This window comes from Neopsephotus bourkii, unplaced genomic scaffold (assembly GCF_033783945.1).
Source record: "Neopsephotus bourkii isolate Nb327-2 ecotype Australia unplaced genomic scaffold, CSIRO-AGI_Nbou_v1 NB_1767, whole genome shotgun sequence".
Classification (NCBI taxonomy): Eukaryota; Metazoa; Chordata; class Aves; order Psittaciformes; family Psittacidae; genus Neopsephotus; species Neopsephotus bourkii.
This window is the reverse complement of record NW_026902241.1, coordinates 9,407,890-9,428,694: the sequence shown is the minus strand read 5'-3', so window position 1 is coordinate 9,428,694 and position 20,805 is coordinate 9,407,890. Positions and strand designations below refer to the sequence as shown.

Sequence of the window (20,805 nt, the reverse complement as noted above, 5' to 3'; positions counted from 1 at the left end):
TCAATTGATTAAGCGGGTTTTAAGAGGTGCTTAGTTCAAGGCTCCAGGTTCCTTTACCATAAATTAAAAATTAGAGAAATAAAGAAAGCAGCCATTTTGTTAACTAGAAGGACAAATGAAACCTTATTGTACCTTCTACTTCTTGTCTCTGTGGCACAAGCTACATCTTGTCCTTCCCCAAAGCCTAGGAGAAGAGATGGGTCACTCACCAACTACACACAGATCCCTTGGGAAGGCAAGTAGGCACTTTTCAGGAATGAAACCAGCTTAAATACTATACTTAAAAATTACTTGGAGGTTCTGATGAAGCAGGAAAAGTTTAACTCCCATCATACCCACACTATATGTACCTATCTTAATTTTCTAAGTCATATGGTTCCTTTTTCTCCAGTCAAAAGAAAAAGATTAGCTCCTTCAAGGAAGATTTGGCACACAAAGGTTAGGCTCTGCTCCCAACCTCTTCTGAAGTTTTTCATTCCCTTGACAGCAGAGCCCTTACCAGACACTAAAAGCTGAAGCAGAGTCATAGTTGGCAAAATCCAAGAACAGAGACTGAGAAACCTAGAAGTCAGCATAATACAGCCAGGGCAAAAGGATTTATCACTTCAAGCTCCAGTCATTTTTAATTCATACCATGCTCTTACAGAGCATGCAGAGTGCAATCAAGGATGCAGAATTTCTCTGGAAATCATATTTAACCTCAAGACTGAAGAGCAGGCATACGCTAGATACAAGTGTTAATTCACCCTAGAATATTGCAGTGATTATTATTTCATAGAAAGAAAGGACAGTTACATAGCCCCCATGGTGAAGAAAGGCATTTTACCATTTCTCTGGGTTCCCACTTTTTTTATGAGCAGTTCAAGGGCTAGAAAATAGAAGTCAATGAATGAGTATAACTAGGTAGAATGAAAGTATGTTTGTGCGGTCCTCCAGTACTTCCTTGTATTTTTATCAAGGCTTGCTGGCAATGGCATAAACCCACATGAGCAAACAACTGTGAGTCTGCTTATGTGACTAAGTCCCGCAAGACAAAGTACTGCCTTCAATTATTTCCACTGAGGGTGTATTTTATTTTAATGGGTGTGGGGGGGAAGGAGGGATGCTTTTCATATCTGACTTCTAATTCCTTCTGGAAAAGTACAGATTAGACCATGATAAACAATTATTATAAGAAGTGAAGAAAACCATTGTGTTTTCCTCAGAAATATAAAAAACCATAATACTGTGCTAAACATTTCAACAGGGCAAAGATGTTTCTTTTCACAAACATAATTTGGCTTAGGAGCAGAATAGAAAATTTTTAAGTTTCTAGAGCTCTTTGTAGTACACAAGAGAGATGTCCCCTTCTGGAATCTGTTCACATGCTGGGTGCTCACATGGAGATGTCCAGTAGCTTAACTCCACAGGGTAGCATCACTCCTCTGGTGGCACTAGTACCACTTGTCATAATTTTTATTTGCTAACATTGATTTAATACTGGCATAAATAATACAGCCATTACTAAAATCTGAAACATATTCACTCTTCCTAATAGTTGAATTTTTATGAACATGTGGTTTTTACAGTCTGATCGGCCAAGTGTTTTATGTATAACAAGAGTAGTATACATTTGCTTTGTATTCTACACATATGTAAAACCAGGAATTATTCCCATGTGAACTAAGACAAACCTTTATAATGATTAATAAGTACAAGAAAGCATTAAAATAAGTATAGCTGTAGTCTTAAATATCTTAGCACTCCCTATACCATCAAGATGTGTGAATAAGAATCCAGTTGATCATGAACCGATGTGGGGAAGGTATATATCTTAACACTGAATGGGTAGAAGTTTAGCTACTTCTTAGCTTTTAGTTTGAAGAACCTGGATTTTTAAGAACTATGAGTTCAAATGCCTCCAGTTATGAAAATAGAACACTAAGCATTTAAGATGGGTATTTATATTAAAAGATTCCTTCAAATCTTGTTCTTTCTAAGGTATTTTTTTTAACCCCAATGCATGTAAGGAAAGCTAACACTCTACAGCTGCTTAAAAATCTACAACTACATACATTACTGTTATAAGATGTAGATTTTATAATCTAGTAAGACTGAAGAGAAAGTGCTTTGTAACAGGTTACCCCTTTTTCTACAGCTGATGAGAGGCCATAGATCTATCAACGATAAAACACACAGCTATCTTCAGGCATTCTGAGCAGAAGATGCTTAATACAGGATTATAACCCAAATTAACTGTAGTGTTGTTTCTGAAAGTATTTTGACAGTTGCAGCCCACTGCAGTCTAATAGCTTGAGCTAATGGAAACAGTGAGAGCTTGCCATACGTTATTTTGCATATGGCAAGGACTCATTGTTTAGAAGTGATAACTGGTGCCTATAATGCAGTTTTGTGACAGCTATACATTGCACTGACACCAGATCACGGTCAGATGATAAGGATCAAATCATGTACTTACTCATGCGTAAGCAATGGAACATCGCTCTTTCCTTCTCTGGTTGTGACAACATCACGTTTGACGCCAAATACTCTTCCACAACTATCTTTGGCCAGAAGATCAAAAATTTCATTATTATACACTTCTACAACAGAAACCTCAACCCAGTAACTTCCTGGTGGCTTTTCTGAAATAAGCCTGAAGAATAAAAGTAGGGGGAAAAAAAGGAAGAAAAAAGCTAAACAATGTTGAAGTCAAGCCCCAGTCTGTAAATAAAGAACTATTCGTTAACTGTAATCTAATTAGTCTGATAAAATTGTTTATTAAATATCTGCAGCCATGGCTTTGCCTCACCCATACACTAAGATTAAGCTGAAGAATCAGAATATACAGTTAAATTACACATGAAGAAGTAAATAAAACTTCATTTTCCAAACAGCTGTTCCAGCTTAAACTGTTTTTTGCTACCAGCCTCCCTCCTTCCTTAGGATTTTTTATACCATTTCTTTGCTAGACATTGCATTTAGAGCTCAAGGTATGATAAACAGAGTGCAAGCAATGAAGAGGTAGAGGTGGTAAACTGCACAGCTAGATCTGTAAGAGTCTGTCAGTCCACAGCCTCAGAAAATTCATTAATTGAGTATTTACAGTTAGCTATAGTTATTCTGATACAAAATTGGATCTTTGATTTAGCTTATACCCTTCTCCAAAAGAAAAAGCTTAGCTGGAAAAAGTCTAATGACTGTTCTATTATAACACAGCAGTGTATCAATTCAAATCATGCATTAGTTTAAAAAAAAACTAAGAATTCTCAAAGTAAGAACAGATTGTGGTTAAAACCTCTACTATCATTTTTCCTGGGGACTAGGTTCTAATCTGGATCCTTTCAATCTATTCCCATCATCAGTCTTCACAAAACATGTAGGAACTTAATTATCCTTTGGACTCCTAAAACTATGGTTGAAGTATTTTCAAAAGTTAATTAGGAGTCTGAAGGACAGACAGGCAGATAACACACAGCAAGACGGTGTAATCTCATTTATTTTCTTAGAAAATCAGACTAAGCAGGAGAGAGACTAGAAATCTGTATCAATAATCAAATACTGAATGGCAGTCAGAGAAACTATAAATATTAATCATGATGAAGCTGGAATGTGTTATGATAACTACATTACAAACATAATTTCATCTCTTCTGTAAAGTTTAAGATAACTGCCATTGCCACTTGGTTGTTACCTGAACACTTCTTGGGTAGCTCGAGGAATAATTCCAAGTTCTGATTCATCTTCTACAGCAAACACAAGGTTCTCCTCTGACTGCGGTCCCAACATTGTGTATGTCTTCCCGCTTCCGGTTTGCCCATAAGCCATGATACACACGTTGTACCTGGAAGTTAAAAGGGCCTTCATTTTCTGTGTTTGTTAGGTGGCAAGTCAAACCCCAGACAGTTTGGGAATGTTAAAGAAAATTTGTCACACTAGTGTTTTCACAGCAGAATCTCAGACATATCTGATTCTTAGAGAAATAATTTAATAATTGAGTGGTAGGAACAGCTCGAGCTGGGTGCCTCTGGGGAGGGATCCAGAACAAAGAAATTCCTGGGGTTTTATACCCTTACATTCTATGCACCCAACCATCACACACTGTTCACGCATCTCTTGGTGCATTGGTGAATTTTGGTCTGCTAACTAAACTTAATTCACAACAGGGAACAAAAATTGAAACAAAAAATAAGTACAGCACCCCTGCAGATTTCTTTCTGGAGATCTTAAAGTCTGACAGAAATTAAAGTACTGCTCACAACATTGCCTAAACAGATTTTATTTTTTAAGCAGAATTGAATGGATGCTTTTAAGCAGTTTAAGGGATGCTTAGCTTGAATGACTGATGAGGTTAGACCTCCTGTCTGCCCAACTTCCAGTTCATGCACTGCTGAGCTGCTTGTTAATCAGCTCCTGAACCACTGCAGTTTACAGTACAGCATTTTAAAGTAAACCATTGCTGGGTTTGATTTGTCTTACAGCACTACACTACAAACCACAGCACTAATATCTTAACAGCTGGGAACAGCTTAACAGCTGGGAACTCTTTAGCTTTCATAGTCTTTTTTCAGGCAGGCTCATCAGTCATAGCCGCTTGGAAGAGATAAGTCTGCCTTAATAGTAAGAGGCACACATTTTAAACCAAATGCATTAGTTCAGTATAAGCATGCACACGAAGAATACTCTGGAATAAAGGTGTTAGGAACTGTTCTGATACAGACTTGTAGAAGGTAAAAATATGCATTGTCATTGCAGAGGTACAGGCACCTATGAAACCCAATTCATCACCTTCTGAAGTAGACATGTAAAGTACATCTCATGAATAGGACTCTGAAAATGCCCATTTCTCTGCACTGAAAATAATAAATAAAGTCCATAGCTATGAGCTCTGTTGTGGATGTCTGTGCTGCAGGGATCTGAATTTAGATGTAAGAGTCCTATCCAGAAAGTGTGATTTATCCAGCCACAGTACTACTTTGTGTTGAGGACCAATACTGTAGTGTATGGCTGAAGGTTGGTCCCTACTCAGCTCCATCTGCCCTGCAGCACCTGCCAGCACTTTGGTATTGACCACAGAACTGTGCCAATAAACACTCCTGGAAGACACGCAGTTATGCTGACAGGACTGCTCCTTCCCTGGACTGTCTTGTTTGCTCAGAGGCACACCATGACCAGAATCTCAAGGAGTGCTTTGCTGTATGCTGAAATTTCTATTCTACTGGAGGTTGCAAGAATGGGCTTGCTCCTGTTCTGCCAGGGAGTAAAATTTCACTGCTTAAGCTACCTCCTCTGTGGGCAGACCTGAACAGCTGCTTTTGGTTATCCAGTGCTTTTCCTCATATCAAAAATGTTGTTTCAAGCACATGCCAGTATATTTCAGTGAACACCCCTCATATAATTATTTCAAACTTATGGTTTCAAGTCATGAAATACTTAAATGGCCAATGCACAGAAAAATACTTGCAGTGATTTTTGCATATTAAACATGCCTAGAAGCAGTTCTTTTTGGAGAAGTATTTAGCAAGCTTTCTCTTGCTAAAAGAAGTATGGGCTATAAGCAACACACAAAATATCTGGGTACCAATTCTGGGGATGCGAAATCAAAGTTGCAGCCAGTGAACCTACAGTAAGGTCGTCTCACAGGATGCAGAGTATAAAATAGAAGTCTAGTCATAGATTTGGTGAAGGGGATTAACTGAAAATAAAGAGCACTGCAGCAAAATGAAATGGGCTAGACATTAGAGCTGTAAATCTGAAATGGGTGATTTCTCTAAGAATTCACTGCTGACATAACTCTGCTTCCATATATGTTAGTGGAAGAGCTCCCACTAAGTTTGGTAGTTTTCAACTAGGCTTACAATGAGCCATTTTCATAATTCCACCCTAACACACACTGCCTGGCCAGCCCATAGCCCTGCTCCAAAATTAAAGAGAACTTTGGAAACAAAAACAGAGCCAGAAGTTTGCAAGTAGTAGTTTTCCTTAGGAAAACCAGAATGGAAGCCTTTTTAGAAGTCCTTCAAACTTTCATATAGTCCAGCTATTTAAGTTTTCCTTAATTGCTAGTTGTTAGACAGTAAGCATCATGGACAAAATAGCTCTGACAAGATACAGATGGTCAGATTAGAAGCTAAGTAGACAGGTGCTTGTAACATTGAAGATAGATGCAAATCTAGTATCAATCAGTGATAACTTCACCAAAGCCAAAACAGTACGCCCAAATTACCTAAAACTATCCAAAGTGGTGTCACATCTAAGTAGGCACAGGAGAGAATGAATTGTTGAGAGATTCAACAAGATGGCAAACAGCAGACTAGTTTGTATTTAACTAGTTTACTTCATTAGTGTTCTGGTCCTAACGAAAGGGTTAGAAATAGAGCAATCTGAAAATTTCAGACTATGATTCATCTATGTGCCCTGATATTTCTCCTTCTACTCTCTGCTTCTTTAGTTATATTCTTGAGTAGAAAAGTTCTTAAATGTCAAGCTTGAATGCTTGACAGGCTGCTATGATATAGAATAGTTTCATAGTATTTCTCTCCTAAAAAGAGTATGGGTATTCAGTATAGCAACGTTATCACTAGGAGAGAGCACTATTAAAGGAAATCAAAGGCAGAGAATTGTATTCTTCTTTAAAATAAATAGTTTGATTCCTCAGTGCTGTAAAGAAATGTTATCCTCCTCCCTTGCTGGCCCTGTATAGCTAACTGTAAACTTTGAAGCTTGCTGTACTTTGTTTTGCATATGGAACAACCTTTATTCCTGTATATTTATACTGAAAAGTGAAACAATTCATTAGGAAAGAAAAATAAAGGAGTGTAACACACCTTTCTACTCAAGCTAAAAGTTGTTAAGACCACAGACCACTTTGGAGTCCAGACTAAAACAATCAGAAGCAGCAAAGAGGTTCAAGGTTCAGACTAAGTATGTCTGTTTCCCATTTACAATGGCAAAGCTGCTGAGAAGCAGGGCTTGTATGCACAGCCTTGCCTTCCCTGAAAATCTGCTTCTGTTTAAATGACACTTCTGGAAGAACAAGACAGGTCTTTTGTTTTCAGTAGCAGAACATTTCCTAACTGAACATAAAACCCTAGCTTTTAGGGCAGGATTCTCCCAACGTGGGAATTAGAAAGTGGGAAATACAGCAGATCAAGTACAGATCAGGTATGTCTGAAGATACAGAAATGACATATTAAGCCAAAGAAAACTTACAGTTATTGCAAATTAAAGTAGAGAGAGAAAACAGTGGTTATAAGGATTTCTTCAGGCTCCTCCAACCTAGCTGTGAAAACTGTGCTTACTCGTCTTTGGTAAACAAGAATAACGTCATATAGGATCTTTAGACCAGGTAGCCATTGTGGGCCTCACTGTGACATGTGTAAAGAGATGGCTGGGCTTTCCCAATATTCACAATATCCTGGTTTTCCTCTTCAAAGCTGCTTTTAAGAAAAAAAGACTTGGACACCTCAGTGTGCAGGCTGGCAGGAACAAGGATTGCTACTGTTCAATTATGCCACTGTGGACAGAAATGGACTGTCTTTCCCTCTACAGGGAGGGAAAGGTCCATGACAACTCTATGACCACCATCTATAGCTTAGTGGAACTGGAGTGGGGATAAGAAAGGAGCAGAAGTTAAGTTTTGCATAAATCTCAGTTCAAAACTCAAAGACTCGATAGATTCAATATGCACATGAATTGCACAATTCAAATATGCACAATTTAAAGATTCAATATGCACATCAAGACTACTTTGCAAGAGTAGCTTAACTTGGCTCTAGTATAAATGAAAAATCACACTTATGAACTTCACTGGCTAGAAATAATTACATATATTTGTTAGTGCTTCTTACTAATCAGTTTTGTATTCAAACCAGAATTCCATTTTAAATCCAGTGCCTGAAGGAACATTAGAACTATGACTGAGGATGCTCAGTTCTGGTTCAACCAGGAACTGATTCCTGGTTCATCTTCATATGGCCTGTGGTGTACACAACAACAGAACAGATGCTTCACTTCACCAGTTAGGAGACCAGAAAAACAAACAAACAAAAAGAAAAAACCCAACACACTTTTTAATTTCCAAATTTGTCTGCCCCGTTAAATTTTGCAAACTGTTTTCACTGTCTGTATGCAGAAACAACATCTACTTGGTGTTGAGTAGAAAGAAGACAGGAAAATGGAACTGCAAAGCTACAAAACTAAACAGGATGGCCACTATTAACTAAATGTTGAGGGGTTTTTTTTAATTATGTATTTAAGTAGATTATTCTGATTTAGCTTTCTTACTTCCACCTTTTAACTTACCCATCCAGGAGAGATGTTAGCAAAGGGGCCACATCTGCAAATACTGCATCTTGTGACTCCGAAGCGCTGTAAACTCTGAGGAGCAAAGTGCAATGATTAACTGAAGAAAAAAATATAACTATGTTGCCACAATACAAGAACATAAACTAGGGGAAACGTAGGCAAGTGACATAAAACTTGTGACCTGCTGACATTTTAACACTTGCACAGGTTGCCCAACGAAGCTGTGGCTGCCGCATCCCTGGCAGTGTTCAAGGCCAGGTTGGACGGGGCCTGAGCAACCTGGTTTAGTGGCAGGTGTCCCTGCCCATTGCAGGGGGTTGGAACTGGATGAGCTTTAAGGTCCTTTCCAACCCAAACCAGTCTGGGATTCTATGATTCTGTGTCAGAGAACTAAAAATTAGAACTCCAAGGTTCTTGCCCATTTTTTGGGAGAGGCTGTTGTGTGTGCTGGAGGGAACAACCCACAGGTGTACACTTGTGACTCTCTGAGCTTATCCTAATCTTTCTGCCTGCCTTTCTGGCAGACAGACTCTACTTTTTTGAGGCTGTACTGGATCCATGTTACTTTCTCCCACCTATCAAACTGAAATATCCCTGCCTCCTGTGTCTCCTTTGCATCCCTAAGAAAGGGAGTGGTCACATTGTGCTTCGCTTTAGATGTAGGTAAGGCTTTGGGGTACAGAGGCTGCAGACTTGCCATGTGACTTGTCTAACGAGTCAGTGGCACAGCAGAAATCAGAAGGCCCCTGAGAGTCTTGCTTAAGAATGCACTGTCTTTGTGGACAGCATCTGCCTAAGGTACATCCATCCCCATCCCAACTGAACTATCTGCTCTGAAATGAACCCTTCTCACTGGAGAGAAGACTGTATTTTAAATTGTGATGTGGATTCAAACTAATCTTTAAACAGAATGAAAGACAATGAAATTGAATGCTCTTCTACCTTTTAGAAAACAACGACAGTACAAACCTTGGGCCAGAACAACATCTAGAACAACTGTGTATGTTTTTCAAATCCAAGGAAAAAACCCAAACTAACACAGGACCCTTCAAAGAAATATTTCCTCTGATCCTTTCAAGTTTGTACAACATAAAATCAAGACCTGAAAATAGGAAATCATCAAAGGGAGGATAATTCTGATCATAAAACATGGACTTCTAACTCCCTCATTTCTTCTCTAGCACACCAAAAATATATCCTCCCCAAGATTACAGCCTGCAGCAAGCACTGTTTATACAAGATGAACAGAATATAAAACAAGAATGTCATTAGCCACATTTAAGTATTTGAGGTATGAATGTTTATCTTTGGAAAAAGCTTCCTTTTCTGATACCTTTCTGTTGTGATTTTTGTTTTGTTTAGCTCTGTTTAATGATGAGTGATATGTGTTCTTTATGGCTTATAGCAAGATGACTAACTAGAAACAGGAATTTTGGGTAGCAACAAACATTACAAAGCAGAGTCGCTTCCCTGTGTATACAGTATACTAGTACACTTCACTTAGCAGTGTATCCTACAGCTTGTGTATTATACAAGTGTAGCTGAATGAAGACATATTGTGCACTTTAGCATTTGCTCAAGCTCTATATTTGACCATGGTTTGGCCACTACGAATGTAGATTTTGCATTCATGTTCTCCATTAAAAAAGACTTTACAGATGGATCACTGATAAACAGATACAGAATGGGAGCCAACCCACTTAATTCAGCATTTTGTTCCTGACAATAGCCAGAGGAAGGAGCAAGAAACACTGGTGGCTGGAAACACAGTAACTCTGTGCCTCGTCCTGATCCTTAAAATATGTAAACTGGCCTCAAAACTGTAATATGAGTTGAATCTCTGTTTCAAAGAAAATATTATTAGAATTAGCATTCAATTTCTTTTTACATCTTGCTGAATTCTTGGCCTGGAGTAACATCCTGTGGCAATGTGTTCCACAGACTAATTATAAGTTGCATGAAAATGTGCTCTCTTTAATCAGGAAAGAAGCACTTGTCTGGCTTGATGGACAAATACTGTTTGTCTTGCCATTCCACTGATGTGCTGGCATACTACACTGAGAAACCAACAAATATGCAGAGATGTGGCACATTCTGTACTAGGAGGACACAGACACTGAATAGCAATCCCCTATCCTTGTTTTGCATGCATAGATGCATATGCTTCAGTAAACTTTGCACATCAAATCTGCAAGGTCCATATAAGAGAGCAAAAAGCACTTCCAAACACTTTTCTCTGCTTCATTTATCATCTACAATTCATAAAATACTCATTAGCACTGAGCCCTCCATCTTAACCAACTAGATCTCTAACTCGGTATGTGTTGAAATGATGTTATTTTTCATAACATATAAAAACATCTCAGAGCTACTACATTAAAAAAAACCTACAACTTATTTTAGGGATGAAAACATTCATACTGTCTTGCTACCAACCATTACCAGAGGGTAGAATCAACCAGTCTTAGTAGTCTGTTTGCACTCTGAAGAACTACAGCAGTAGCTAACTATGTCAGGTTCAGCTTCTAGTAGCTGTACAGAGGAAAGACACAGGGCTCCATGTTACAGTAACTACTCCAAATATTTACTCAACTTCCTAAAGGGGTTTTATTGCCACTACTTAGGTGCTGTGATTCATATGCTACCGGTACCCAAATGAAGTAGTTTAAAATTGTTTTCAACTAGTTTGTGCTACGCTGTAATCACAGCACTAGCTTAGGCATGGACACCCACTTAATTAATCTGAGACCATGGAAGATGCAGCAAATCCAGAGAATCTCTTTCTATAAGCCCATGTATTTTTACCGGAATGATGACAGATTTGTGCCTGTGCAGTGATTAATGTTAATTTTGCCTTGAAATTTTGATCATCCTTTTTATTTTGCTAACTGATTTGCCAATAAAACTATAAAAGCATAACATGCTGAAAGCTGGAATTTTCTTCGTGAGCTGAAATCAAATATTTTGACATTTATTAGTTCCATAAACGTTGCTAAAAAAATAAACATTTTTGAGTTCATAAGAACCATATGCTCTTCTGTTTATAGAAAAGAGCTGTGCTGGGACACTAGAAAAACATTCCCCAAGAACTGCATTCTTTGGGGGATTTACATTTTTTTAACCCTTTTCCTGATTATCAGGATCTCCACCACATGTCCAGAGTCACAGCATCTCTGGAGTCCTGCATTCATACTATTAGTGGTGTTGCTCTATGGATTTGAATTCCAGCACTATTGTGCATTTACTTCAACTGGCATGGCTGTATTAGATATAGCTTGAGAATGAAAGAAATTACTTTGAGTAGCTTAGCATACATGCGGTGAGGCCATGTACTTTGACAAACCTCAAATGCCTGGTATCAAAGGAGTCCTATAACCTATGGGGTCAGTAAAGCTTCCCCAAGATTTGCATTATCTCAGGAATTTTCAGTTTTTGGTGGCCTATAAAACATCAGTCCCCAGTCTTCATAAGTAGAAAAAGGCAGCATCTTAGAAGGATTCTTCAAGGAAAGGGTGAATGACTGGCAACGTTTAACAAACCCACAGCAGTTCAGGCTGAGCAGGCTCCGAACTTAAGTTTAAACCAGGACAGATAATTCATGCTGGATAAACCTGACTTTAAATCAAGCTTTGTCTCCAAGCAAGGAAGCATGAAATTGTCCTCATGTGTTCTCTTTCCAGAGGGTTTTGAGGTGTGGTTCAGGGTAGACAGCCTACTGTATGAGGCATTGTGATGTATAGATGCAAAGTTTACACTAGAAAAAGGCATAGGGCAAATTTCTCTATTTCCTCATTTACAGAAATCTCATTTGTATTAATTTAATCCTTCATTCCTATTTTCAGAAGTTCAGATCAGCTCCATTCTGAAAGTACATAAGGCATTTTTCAGCCTGATTCCCTGCAGTTTCCTGCCTTGCAGACTGATTCTCTGGTGTACCATAAGGCACAAACACCAACTAAAACCCTTACCACAGCCAGTGCATTCAAAATCTCTCTTGTTTATTTGGATTATTGAGCATCTAATAAGGTAAGTGGTCATACCACAGCATTTCCCTTGGAGAGCACTGATTTACATGCCACTACTCTACCCCGCTGTCCATGTTCAGGCTATTTTAACTCTAACTTAAAAGGACCATGGCTCATCTTCAAGTCTTACAAGTCCTTAGTCCAGTTTCTTGCTCAGTCATGGTGTATGTCTAATGTTGAAGTCATGCAATCCACCTCAGTTCATAGAATCAGAATAGTCTGGGTCGAAAGGGACCTTTAAAGTTCATCTAGTCCACAACCCCTGCAATGAGCAGGAACATCTTCAACTAGGCCACGTTGCTCAGAGCCCCATCCAGCCAGACCCCCATCCATGTTTCCAGGAATGGAGCATTACCCATTAACCTGTTCCAGTGCTCCACCACCCTCACTTGAAAAACTGTCTTACTTATATCTAGTCCTAATCTACACTATTTTAGTTTAAACCCATTACCCCTTGCCCTGTTTCAATAGGCCGTGCTAAAAAGTTTGTCCCCATTTTTCTTACAAGCACCCTTTAAGTACTGAAAGGCAAACATCACTTCCTTACCTTTAAAATGGGGATAACATTTTACTATCTATCTCACAACATGTAGCAAGAATCATAACAGCTATCAGGCAGGGAAGAGGGTCAAATAAGTCTACACAGGTTTCAGACTTACACATATCAGTAGTCTTCACTGAGAAGGAAGACTAAGTGTGTCATATATATCTTGAAGTGCATTTTCCCAAGTGAGGTGTGTTGCCTACCAAGGGCTCAGATCAGTGATGTTGCCAAGCGGCTGCTTGGTCTAGTAAGTCCTGCTGACTCACTTCTTGTGGTCCATGTGGGTGCTAGTGATATTGACAGCAGTATCCTGGGAATCATTAAGGACTACAGAGCCCTGGGAGAGGTGGTTAGGGGCTCTGGGGCTCAGATAGTTTTTTCGTCAATCTTCCAGGTCAAAGGGGAGGACCTTGAAAAGGTGGATTTGGCAGGTTAATAAACAGTTAGAACAGTGGCGCCACAGCCAGGGGTTTGGTTATTTAGAACATGGGACTCAATTTGGGAGGCCAGGTCTACTGGAGGCTGGTGGAGCTGGTCTGTGCGCAGTTTTGGTAGGAGACATGCCAGACTGGTCAAAGCAGCTTTAAAATAGATCTATTGGGGGAGGGGGGGCATCATTCCATCCCAACACTCTCAGTCAGTTGCCAGCACCTATAATAAATGCTTGGAGCCTTGTAGAGCTGTTTTAGCCACTCCAGCCAATGAGTCAGCTTCATTTGGAGCTCAGTTTAGGTGCCTCTATACAAATGCCCACAGTATGGGGAATAAACAAGAGGAATTAGAGATGTGTGCATGTCTACAGGGGTATGATATAATATGCATCACTGAAACATGGTGGGATGGCTCCTATGACTGGAGTGTTGGAATGGAAGGTTATAGGCTCTTTAGGAAGGACAGGCCAGGCAGATGGGGAGGGGAAGTTGCTATTTATGTCAGTGATTGGCTGGAGAGTATGGAACTCTGGGAAGAGGTGGTCAGTCAATAGAGAGCTTGTGGGTCAGGGTCAAAGGGAGAACAGCAATGGGGGACATTACTGTGGGGGCCTTACTACAGATCGCCCAATCAGGAGGACTCTGTGGATGAAGCGCCCTACAGAAAGATAGAAGCAGCCTCACGCTCACAGGCCCTTGTCCTCATGAGGGACTTCAACCATCGTGATATCTTTTGGAGGGTCAGACAGGCGATCTTAAGGTCCTTTCCAACCCTAACTATTCTCTGTTTCTCTGATTATACCGAACTTCCAGCAATCCATATTGCTGCATATGACTACCCACCTTTCAAACTGAAAAGTCTTGTTGATTGATGCATGACCAGGACGGCTACACTTTACAAGGACAGTTTCCTAAGAGAAAACCAAAACAGTCATATCATAGGCTCACACAGAAACACAAAGAAATATTTATAATTGTCCTGGGTTTAGCAGTAGCAGTCATTTTTCTCCTTCTTGGTAGCTGGTGCAGTGCTGTGTTTTGACTTTTGGCCTGGGAACAGACCTGATAACAATGATGTTTTGGTTTGGCCAAGGACTTTGTGAGCCTCATGCTCTGCCGGGGAGGAGGGAAGCTGGGAGGAAGCAGAGACAGGACACCTGACCCAAACTGACCAAAGAGGTCAGTTGCATTCTTTCGATTCTCCTCCCCACCCCTCCAGGAGCGGGGAAGGAGGGGAGCCCCCGGGGGGGGGGGACGTGGGCCTCGACTGCTTCCAGCCTGGCACCACTCACTGGGAGTGAGTGCACAAGCTGTCTGGCTGGGTTTAAACCACAACAGTTCTTTTTGGCCCCAACGTGGGGCATGAGGGGTTGAGATAAGAACAGTCCAGCAACCAATGTACAACACAAATCACCACCGCTATCACCAACAATGATAAGAGATAATAACAAGGGAAAAGAGTACAATATCACCTGCCAAACAATGAGTTCGACCCAGCAGACCCCCTAGCCCTTCCATGGAGCTCCCAGTTACCTCCTGGGCATGACGTGCTGTGGTATGGAATACCTCTTTGGTCAGTTTGGGTCAGGTGTCCTGTCTCTGCTTCCTGCCAGCTTCCCCTCCTTGCTGGCAGAGCATGAGGCTCACAAAATCCTTGGCCAAACCAAAACATCGTCGTTATCAGCTCTGTTCCCAGGCCAAAAGTCAAAACACAGCACTGCACCAGCTACCAAGAAAGAGAAAAATGACTGCTACTGCTAAACCCAGGACGTTAATTTCTAATATTTGAGCTGACAGCAGTAATAAAAGATCATGAAGTCCAAGGTCCTTCCCCAGCAGTCACCAACATGTGAGTCTTTACAGTCTGTATATTGCAGTGAAACTAGCAAGACTGTAAGATACGATCTCAAAACGTAGATTATTAAAGACCAACCAACACAAAATATACACACTTAAGGTCATGAGGATAATTCAAACCCTTACCTGAACTTACGTGCCTAGAAAGCCACAGGCAAGTAAATCCAACCTCCCTAACTGCCACCACAGGTAGGAAAAAAAAAAAAAAGCAAAAAAGAACTCTTTTTTGTTATAGATCCAGTTTTCACAGTATCTTTTCAGACTGATTTTATGTACATTTGTGCCTAGAACTGAGGAGAAGATGCGCACTTTATAGAGTAACACGCTAGACCACCACTGTGAGAAAGATCTGCACTAGCACAATAGCTGGAATTACGTGAGTTTATAGCGGAATCCACTTTCCAGATGGATTACATAGTAGTTTTCTAAGTCTGACAGATATGTAAGTAACTCTTTTAAACTACTACCAGAGTACAATCACAGCAGTCTGACATGTGTTACATAGCAACTTCTGTGCCCATCCGCTCCTTCTGGCAAATGTTGCTTAAGTGCAGAGAAGAGCACAGGAAATACTTCATCTAATCCGAGGAGGTTTCCTAGTTTACTAACCTGGGGTAACATTACTGCATTTGATGAGAGTGCTGAAATTCCTTCTGTGTTTCAGACAAGTAGCTTGGAGTGCTGAACTAATGGCCTTCAAATTAGTATTGCTACAGACTGAAGTTGTAAACAGCTGAGCAACTAACAATTGCTAACAGTATGTCCAGCATGCAAATGGCTAATAAAAAACAAATTTCTTGGTTTGAGTTTACAAGTATTTCTTCCTTTTTTGGAGAAGGCCAATGTATCATTATCAAACTAATGATGACAACACTCACTCTACAGAATGAGCTGTTACCCATCCCAATACTGGCAAATTTAGCCGCAGTACAGATGTAAGTACAACACTTTGCTACAGGATGGCCTGACACCAAAATTCTAATAGGATCAGTAACCAACAGGCACTGGGGTAAGGAGAAAAAAAGAAAATTAAAAACAAAGGAAAAATATTGTTATGAAACACATATCTGTGTTTCATCAGAGATGGATGTACTTGCAGACCAGCTTTCCATAAGGTGAGAAATGGGACACAAAAAGGTATCTGGATGACAGAGAAACAGAAGAATTGTTAATAGGCTGAAGTTTCATATGAGCATTTGTAATGACCTTCCTTTCTCAGGAGATCAGTATGGGCTAACATATATCCACTACTGCTACTGGCCTACAAAATCTCATCAAGTTTCCCTGTCAATAGTGCTTATGACAGGTGTCTCACAAGAACACTGAAAAATCTTTTTTTCACCCCAGAGTCACAGAATACTCCTAGTCTGAGTTCTTTCAGGGCAATATAAATCCTTGAAATGACAAAAGTACACTTCATAAATATCCACAATCTGTCCTGACATCCAAGCTTGCTCCCTAATCCATGTGGAGCAGTTCGACCTGATGTGCACTATGTACTTACTCTCCACCATTATAGTACAATAAACTATAGGAGAAAGGCTCAGACAGTTGTAACTGTTATGTTGAGGAGCTGGGCATACATAGGAAAGTAAAAAGAAAACTTCACAAATCTTAAAGTACCTCAAGGCCTGAAATGAAATACTCTTCCTTTTTAGACTTAGAATAATGATTTTCTAGACAAGATAAGCAAGATTACAGTAAAGATCACATATGTCTTTTGAACAATGTTATGAATCTAAATAAACAAAAGAAAAAACACTCAAAGACTAAATGGAATTCAAGTAGTCTCAGTCTCACAAATAGATACTCAACCATTCTGTCCAAGTATCATTTCTGCCCATCTATAGTCAATTTGAAGGAAGACATAACACAGCTCATGGCAGAAGAGAAGCAAAGCTGCTTTATACTGCCATTTCTGTTGTGGTCTTTCTATTTTAGTTATAACATGACAAAGTTGTAGCACAGATGAAACAGATCAGCAGATTGCTAGAGCTACCATCCAATCCAGGAGCAATGTCAAGCAGAAGCTTGTCCAGAAGATCCAGCCATAGTTTCCTGTATGCATGCTGGACTGCATTGTAACTGGATCTCAAATACTGCTTTGCTTTCTAACACACATTAGTTCTAAAGTGAGCATGGCATACAAACTGCCTGGTTATATTACATGTGTACAGTATTTTCAGGGAAAAATCTGGAAAGACAGCCATGATCTAAAAAGCAAAATTAATAAACTCAGCACCTCCAACACAGTTTTCCTTCCCCTTGATCTAAAGTTTTCTTTAATGAATTAAGAAATGGTTAATGAATTAAGAAATGGTTAATTTGTTTCCAGAAATATTAGCTTTGACTCTGTTGCAACCAAAATCTCAGTAACAAGACAAGCCCCATAATTTTATCTAAAAATTGCATGTTTATCCTAGCCAAAAGTATAATACTATGAGGTATTAAAAGCAAAATAAGCAGACAATAAACACTCTTTTCCTTTACTTTTGTTAGATTGGTGTAAATTGACTGCTTTTTGTAAAGTCAGTGCACTTTTATCCTCCCTCATGAACTTAGGTGCTTCTAACAACTTTTTTTCTTAAAACATATCTGTCCTGGGTTTAGCAGTAGCAGTCATTTTTCTCTTTCTTGGTAGCTGGTGCAGTGCTGTGTTTTGACTTTTGGGATGGGAACAGAGCTGATAACAATGATGTTTTGGTTTGGCCAAGGACTCTGTGAGCCTCATGCTCTGCCAGGGAGGAGGGAAGCCGGGAGAAAGCAGACACAGGACACCTGACCCAAACTGACCAAAGAGGTATTCCATACCACAGCACTTCATCCCCAGGAGGTAACTGGGAGTTACCTGGAAGGGCTGGGCCTGCAGGGTTGGAGGAGGTATCGGTCGGTGCTTGGTCGGGCTGGGGGGGCGAGTTATCGGTCACCTGGTGCTGAGGTGTTGTATTCTCTTCCCTTGTTATTTCCTTTATCATTACTATTATTGGTGGTAGCATCAGTGATTTGTGTTATACCTTAGTTACTAAACTGTTCTTATCTCAACCCATGGGAGTTGCATTCTTTCTGATTTTCCTCTCCATCTCTCCAGGAGTAGGGGGAGGGCAAGAAGGGGGTGGAGTGAGTGAACAAGCTGTCCAGCTGGGGTTAAACCACGACAATATAAAAAAAATCATATTAAGAAATTAACACAAAGACTTCAGGTGTTTGATCAAAACTAGAAAGCAATTTAGCCAAATAAATGCCAATGTAAACCAACAAAGTATTTGAAGTCATTGTGTTGTTTTCCAAACACATCGTGGTGTTTTCCAAATTTCCAAACTTAGTATCTTGCAAATTTTGTTTTATAGACAAGTCCATGCATACATGTATTTTCCTGCAATATTCCATAAGGATTTTTAAACATGAGAACAGGTTAGCATATTGAAGGTTACCAGATCCCTATTTCATACAAACTGGAATTCATAAAGTGGCATAAGCAAGCATACACTGCTTTGCCTGTAAGTATATAGATACTGTAATATATCAGTCATTTATATTAAAGAATCCAAAACCTAAATATTACCTAATTTAATCTTTATGAATAAAATTTAACAGGTCAGAAATGGTCATGGCATTTTATAGTACAATAAATGGGTCATGACATCCAGAATACATCTATCATTACAGATCCCTGATTTTAAATCTCCTGGCATGTCTACTCTTTCTTAGCTGAGACTTCATGTGCTCCATTAGTTTCCTAATTGCATATATATACACATATAAGTATCTACTTTACGCCAAGAGTGATCTGCCTAATGAAGCTACAATTTGGGAGATTTAAATGCATAGAGCATTGTAAGTCACTTCAGCAATATTTTAATCACAATACTATTGAGGAGAATTTGGCTAATCACCATGTAAGTAACAGTGAGCAGTAACTAAGAACATTGTCAGCAAAGAAAATTAAACCCTAAATTAATATTTTGACCTTTGCTCATGCTACTGTGCCTTTTTAAGTTTTATATCTTGGTAATGGCCTCCATTAATGCTGGAATGTCATCTGGATTTGCAACCTCAATGCTCATTCTCCTTCCTTCGATGGATCTAAGCCAGAACACTTTAATATGCTTGACTGCAGTACCATGTAGGCTACTGTGACTCATGAGATACCATGTTTCTCTCCTAATGCATGAGGTGTGTTGCAATAATAAAATGAAAAAAGCCTGACTTAATTTTAGAAATCGTTACAGCAAATACAAGTGGCTCCAAGGGACTGACTGCAGGAAACCTGCAGCGGTTTGACTACTGCAAACACACAACCTCCACTTCATGGGTGACTGCACCAGCAAAAGCACCAACCTATTACTATTACAGCGAGTCAGGATGAAAATAGCATGAACCACCTGCTATTGCACCCATGGATAATGAAAGCTGGGCAACGCTTGACAACAAAGTACCCACAGCTCATGTCCCTCTTCTTTCTCTGTCCTAATGTCTGTGAATGTGCTTTTAAATTTTACCATCAAATACTCACATCATCAGTTGCATATGCCACTTCTTCCGAAAAGTTTCTTTGCCTGTAAAGGGAAAAAAAGCCAGTAAGGAAAAGACCAGAACCTTTCAAGCTAAGCACTAATTACATTTAGGTAAGGAAAGTCAATGCTCAAAATGTCTGTGAGCTACACACCGTCCCGAAGTACATACTAGCACCACAGTTCATTGTGAATAAAAAAACAAATTAAAGTGCAACCAAGCAAAATAATCTGCTTTAAAAAAAGAAACATAGAACAAACCCAATTAAGACTAAATCACATGCAAGCCATGCTTCTGTTTTGAGATTGTAATGTGAGCTTGTAACAAGTGGCTTTCACTTTAGAACATTAAAGTGAAAACACCCTCTTTTTAGGTATTTGTCCCTGTTCTTGCATCTATTACTAGCCCCAAAACTGACTGGGATTGCTGAGGTGTATAAATGCATTCATGTGAGCAAGTGTTTTGAGAATCAGTTCTTAGTTTTACAGCTAATTTTTAGTTAAATTACTTTTTGATATATTAAGAAGAGTTAGTCTTAGTGATTGATTGTTTATCCTAGTCCATCCTGTTTGACAATGCATTCAGCATCTGACTGCACTAGTCCCTAGAGCAACAAAAACAGTGAGCGGATTACCTCCCAGCTATATCAAGCACAGGTCAACGCAAGTTTCCCCTTCAGGCTCCTTGAAATTTCTGTCGACTCTTTTTGAAGTTAATTGAAACAATTCTATACTTTTGTTAAGATTTTTCAAAAATTAATAAACTTTAATACACTGAATGTACTCTTTCAGAATTCCCAGCCAGCAAAAGTAAAATAAAACCTGAAATCAGTTATTTACTGATACAGCAAATGATAGTGTTACTGGTTTCTAGCCACCCACCTAGATTTGCCTTTTTTTCTTTCTCTATGTTTCAGGCCTTTCCCCCTTTCATGTTGGTCATCTATGGAGAATTCAGCTTGTTATAGCACATACTTGCATCTAATCCCTCTTCTCCTTTTGGATCTTGGAATGTTTTGTTTTGACACTTCATAACAGTAAGTGTATTATGAATTAGGGATGCAGAGCCAAATTACACTGAAATAGAATTACCAGTGTTTGTACAGACAGAAAATCTGTTCTACAGCATAACAAAACAACTGTTAATGCTG

The 20,805-nt window shown here is 39.4% G+C and overlaps 1 protein-coding gene across 2 annotated transcripts in view; it reads right to left on the bottom strand.

Annotated features, from left to right (window-relative positions):
• The window catches only part of KIF25 (kinesin family member 25), a 40,466-nt gene that overhangs the window by 8,038 nt on the left and 11,623 nt on the right, over positions 1 to 20,805 (bottom strand). Inside the window, exons 7-11 of one of the 2 annotated variants that reach the window (XM_061378516.1) lie at positions 19,657 to 19,699; positions 14,130 to 14,197; positions 8,284 to 8,358; positions 3,674 to 3,823; positions 2,459 to 2,635 (exon numbers count right to left, since the gene is read on the bottom strand). In XM_061378516.1, the coding sequence (XP_061234500.1) occupies positions 2,459 to 2,635; positions 3,674 to 3,823; positions 8,284 to 8,358; positions 14,130 to 14,197; positions 19,657 to 19,699 (513 nt within the window). The remainder of the gene's footprint in view (positions 1 to 2,458; positions 2,636 to 3,673; positions 3,824 to 8,283; positions 8,359 to 14,129; positions 14,198 to 19,656; positions 19,700 to 20,805) is intronic. The other variant, XM_061378517.1, reaches the window with a different exon arrangement.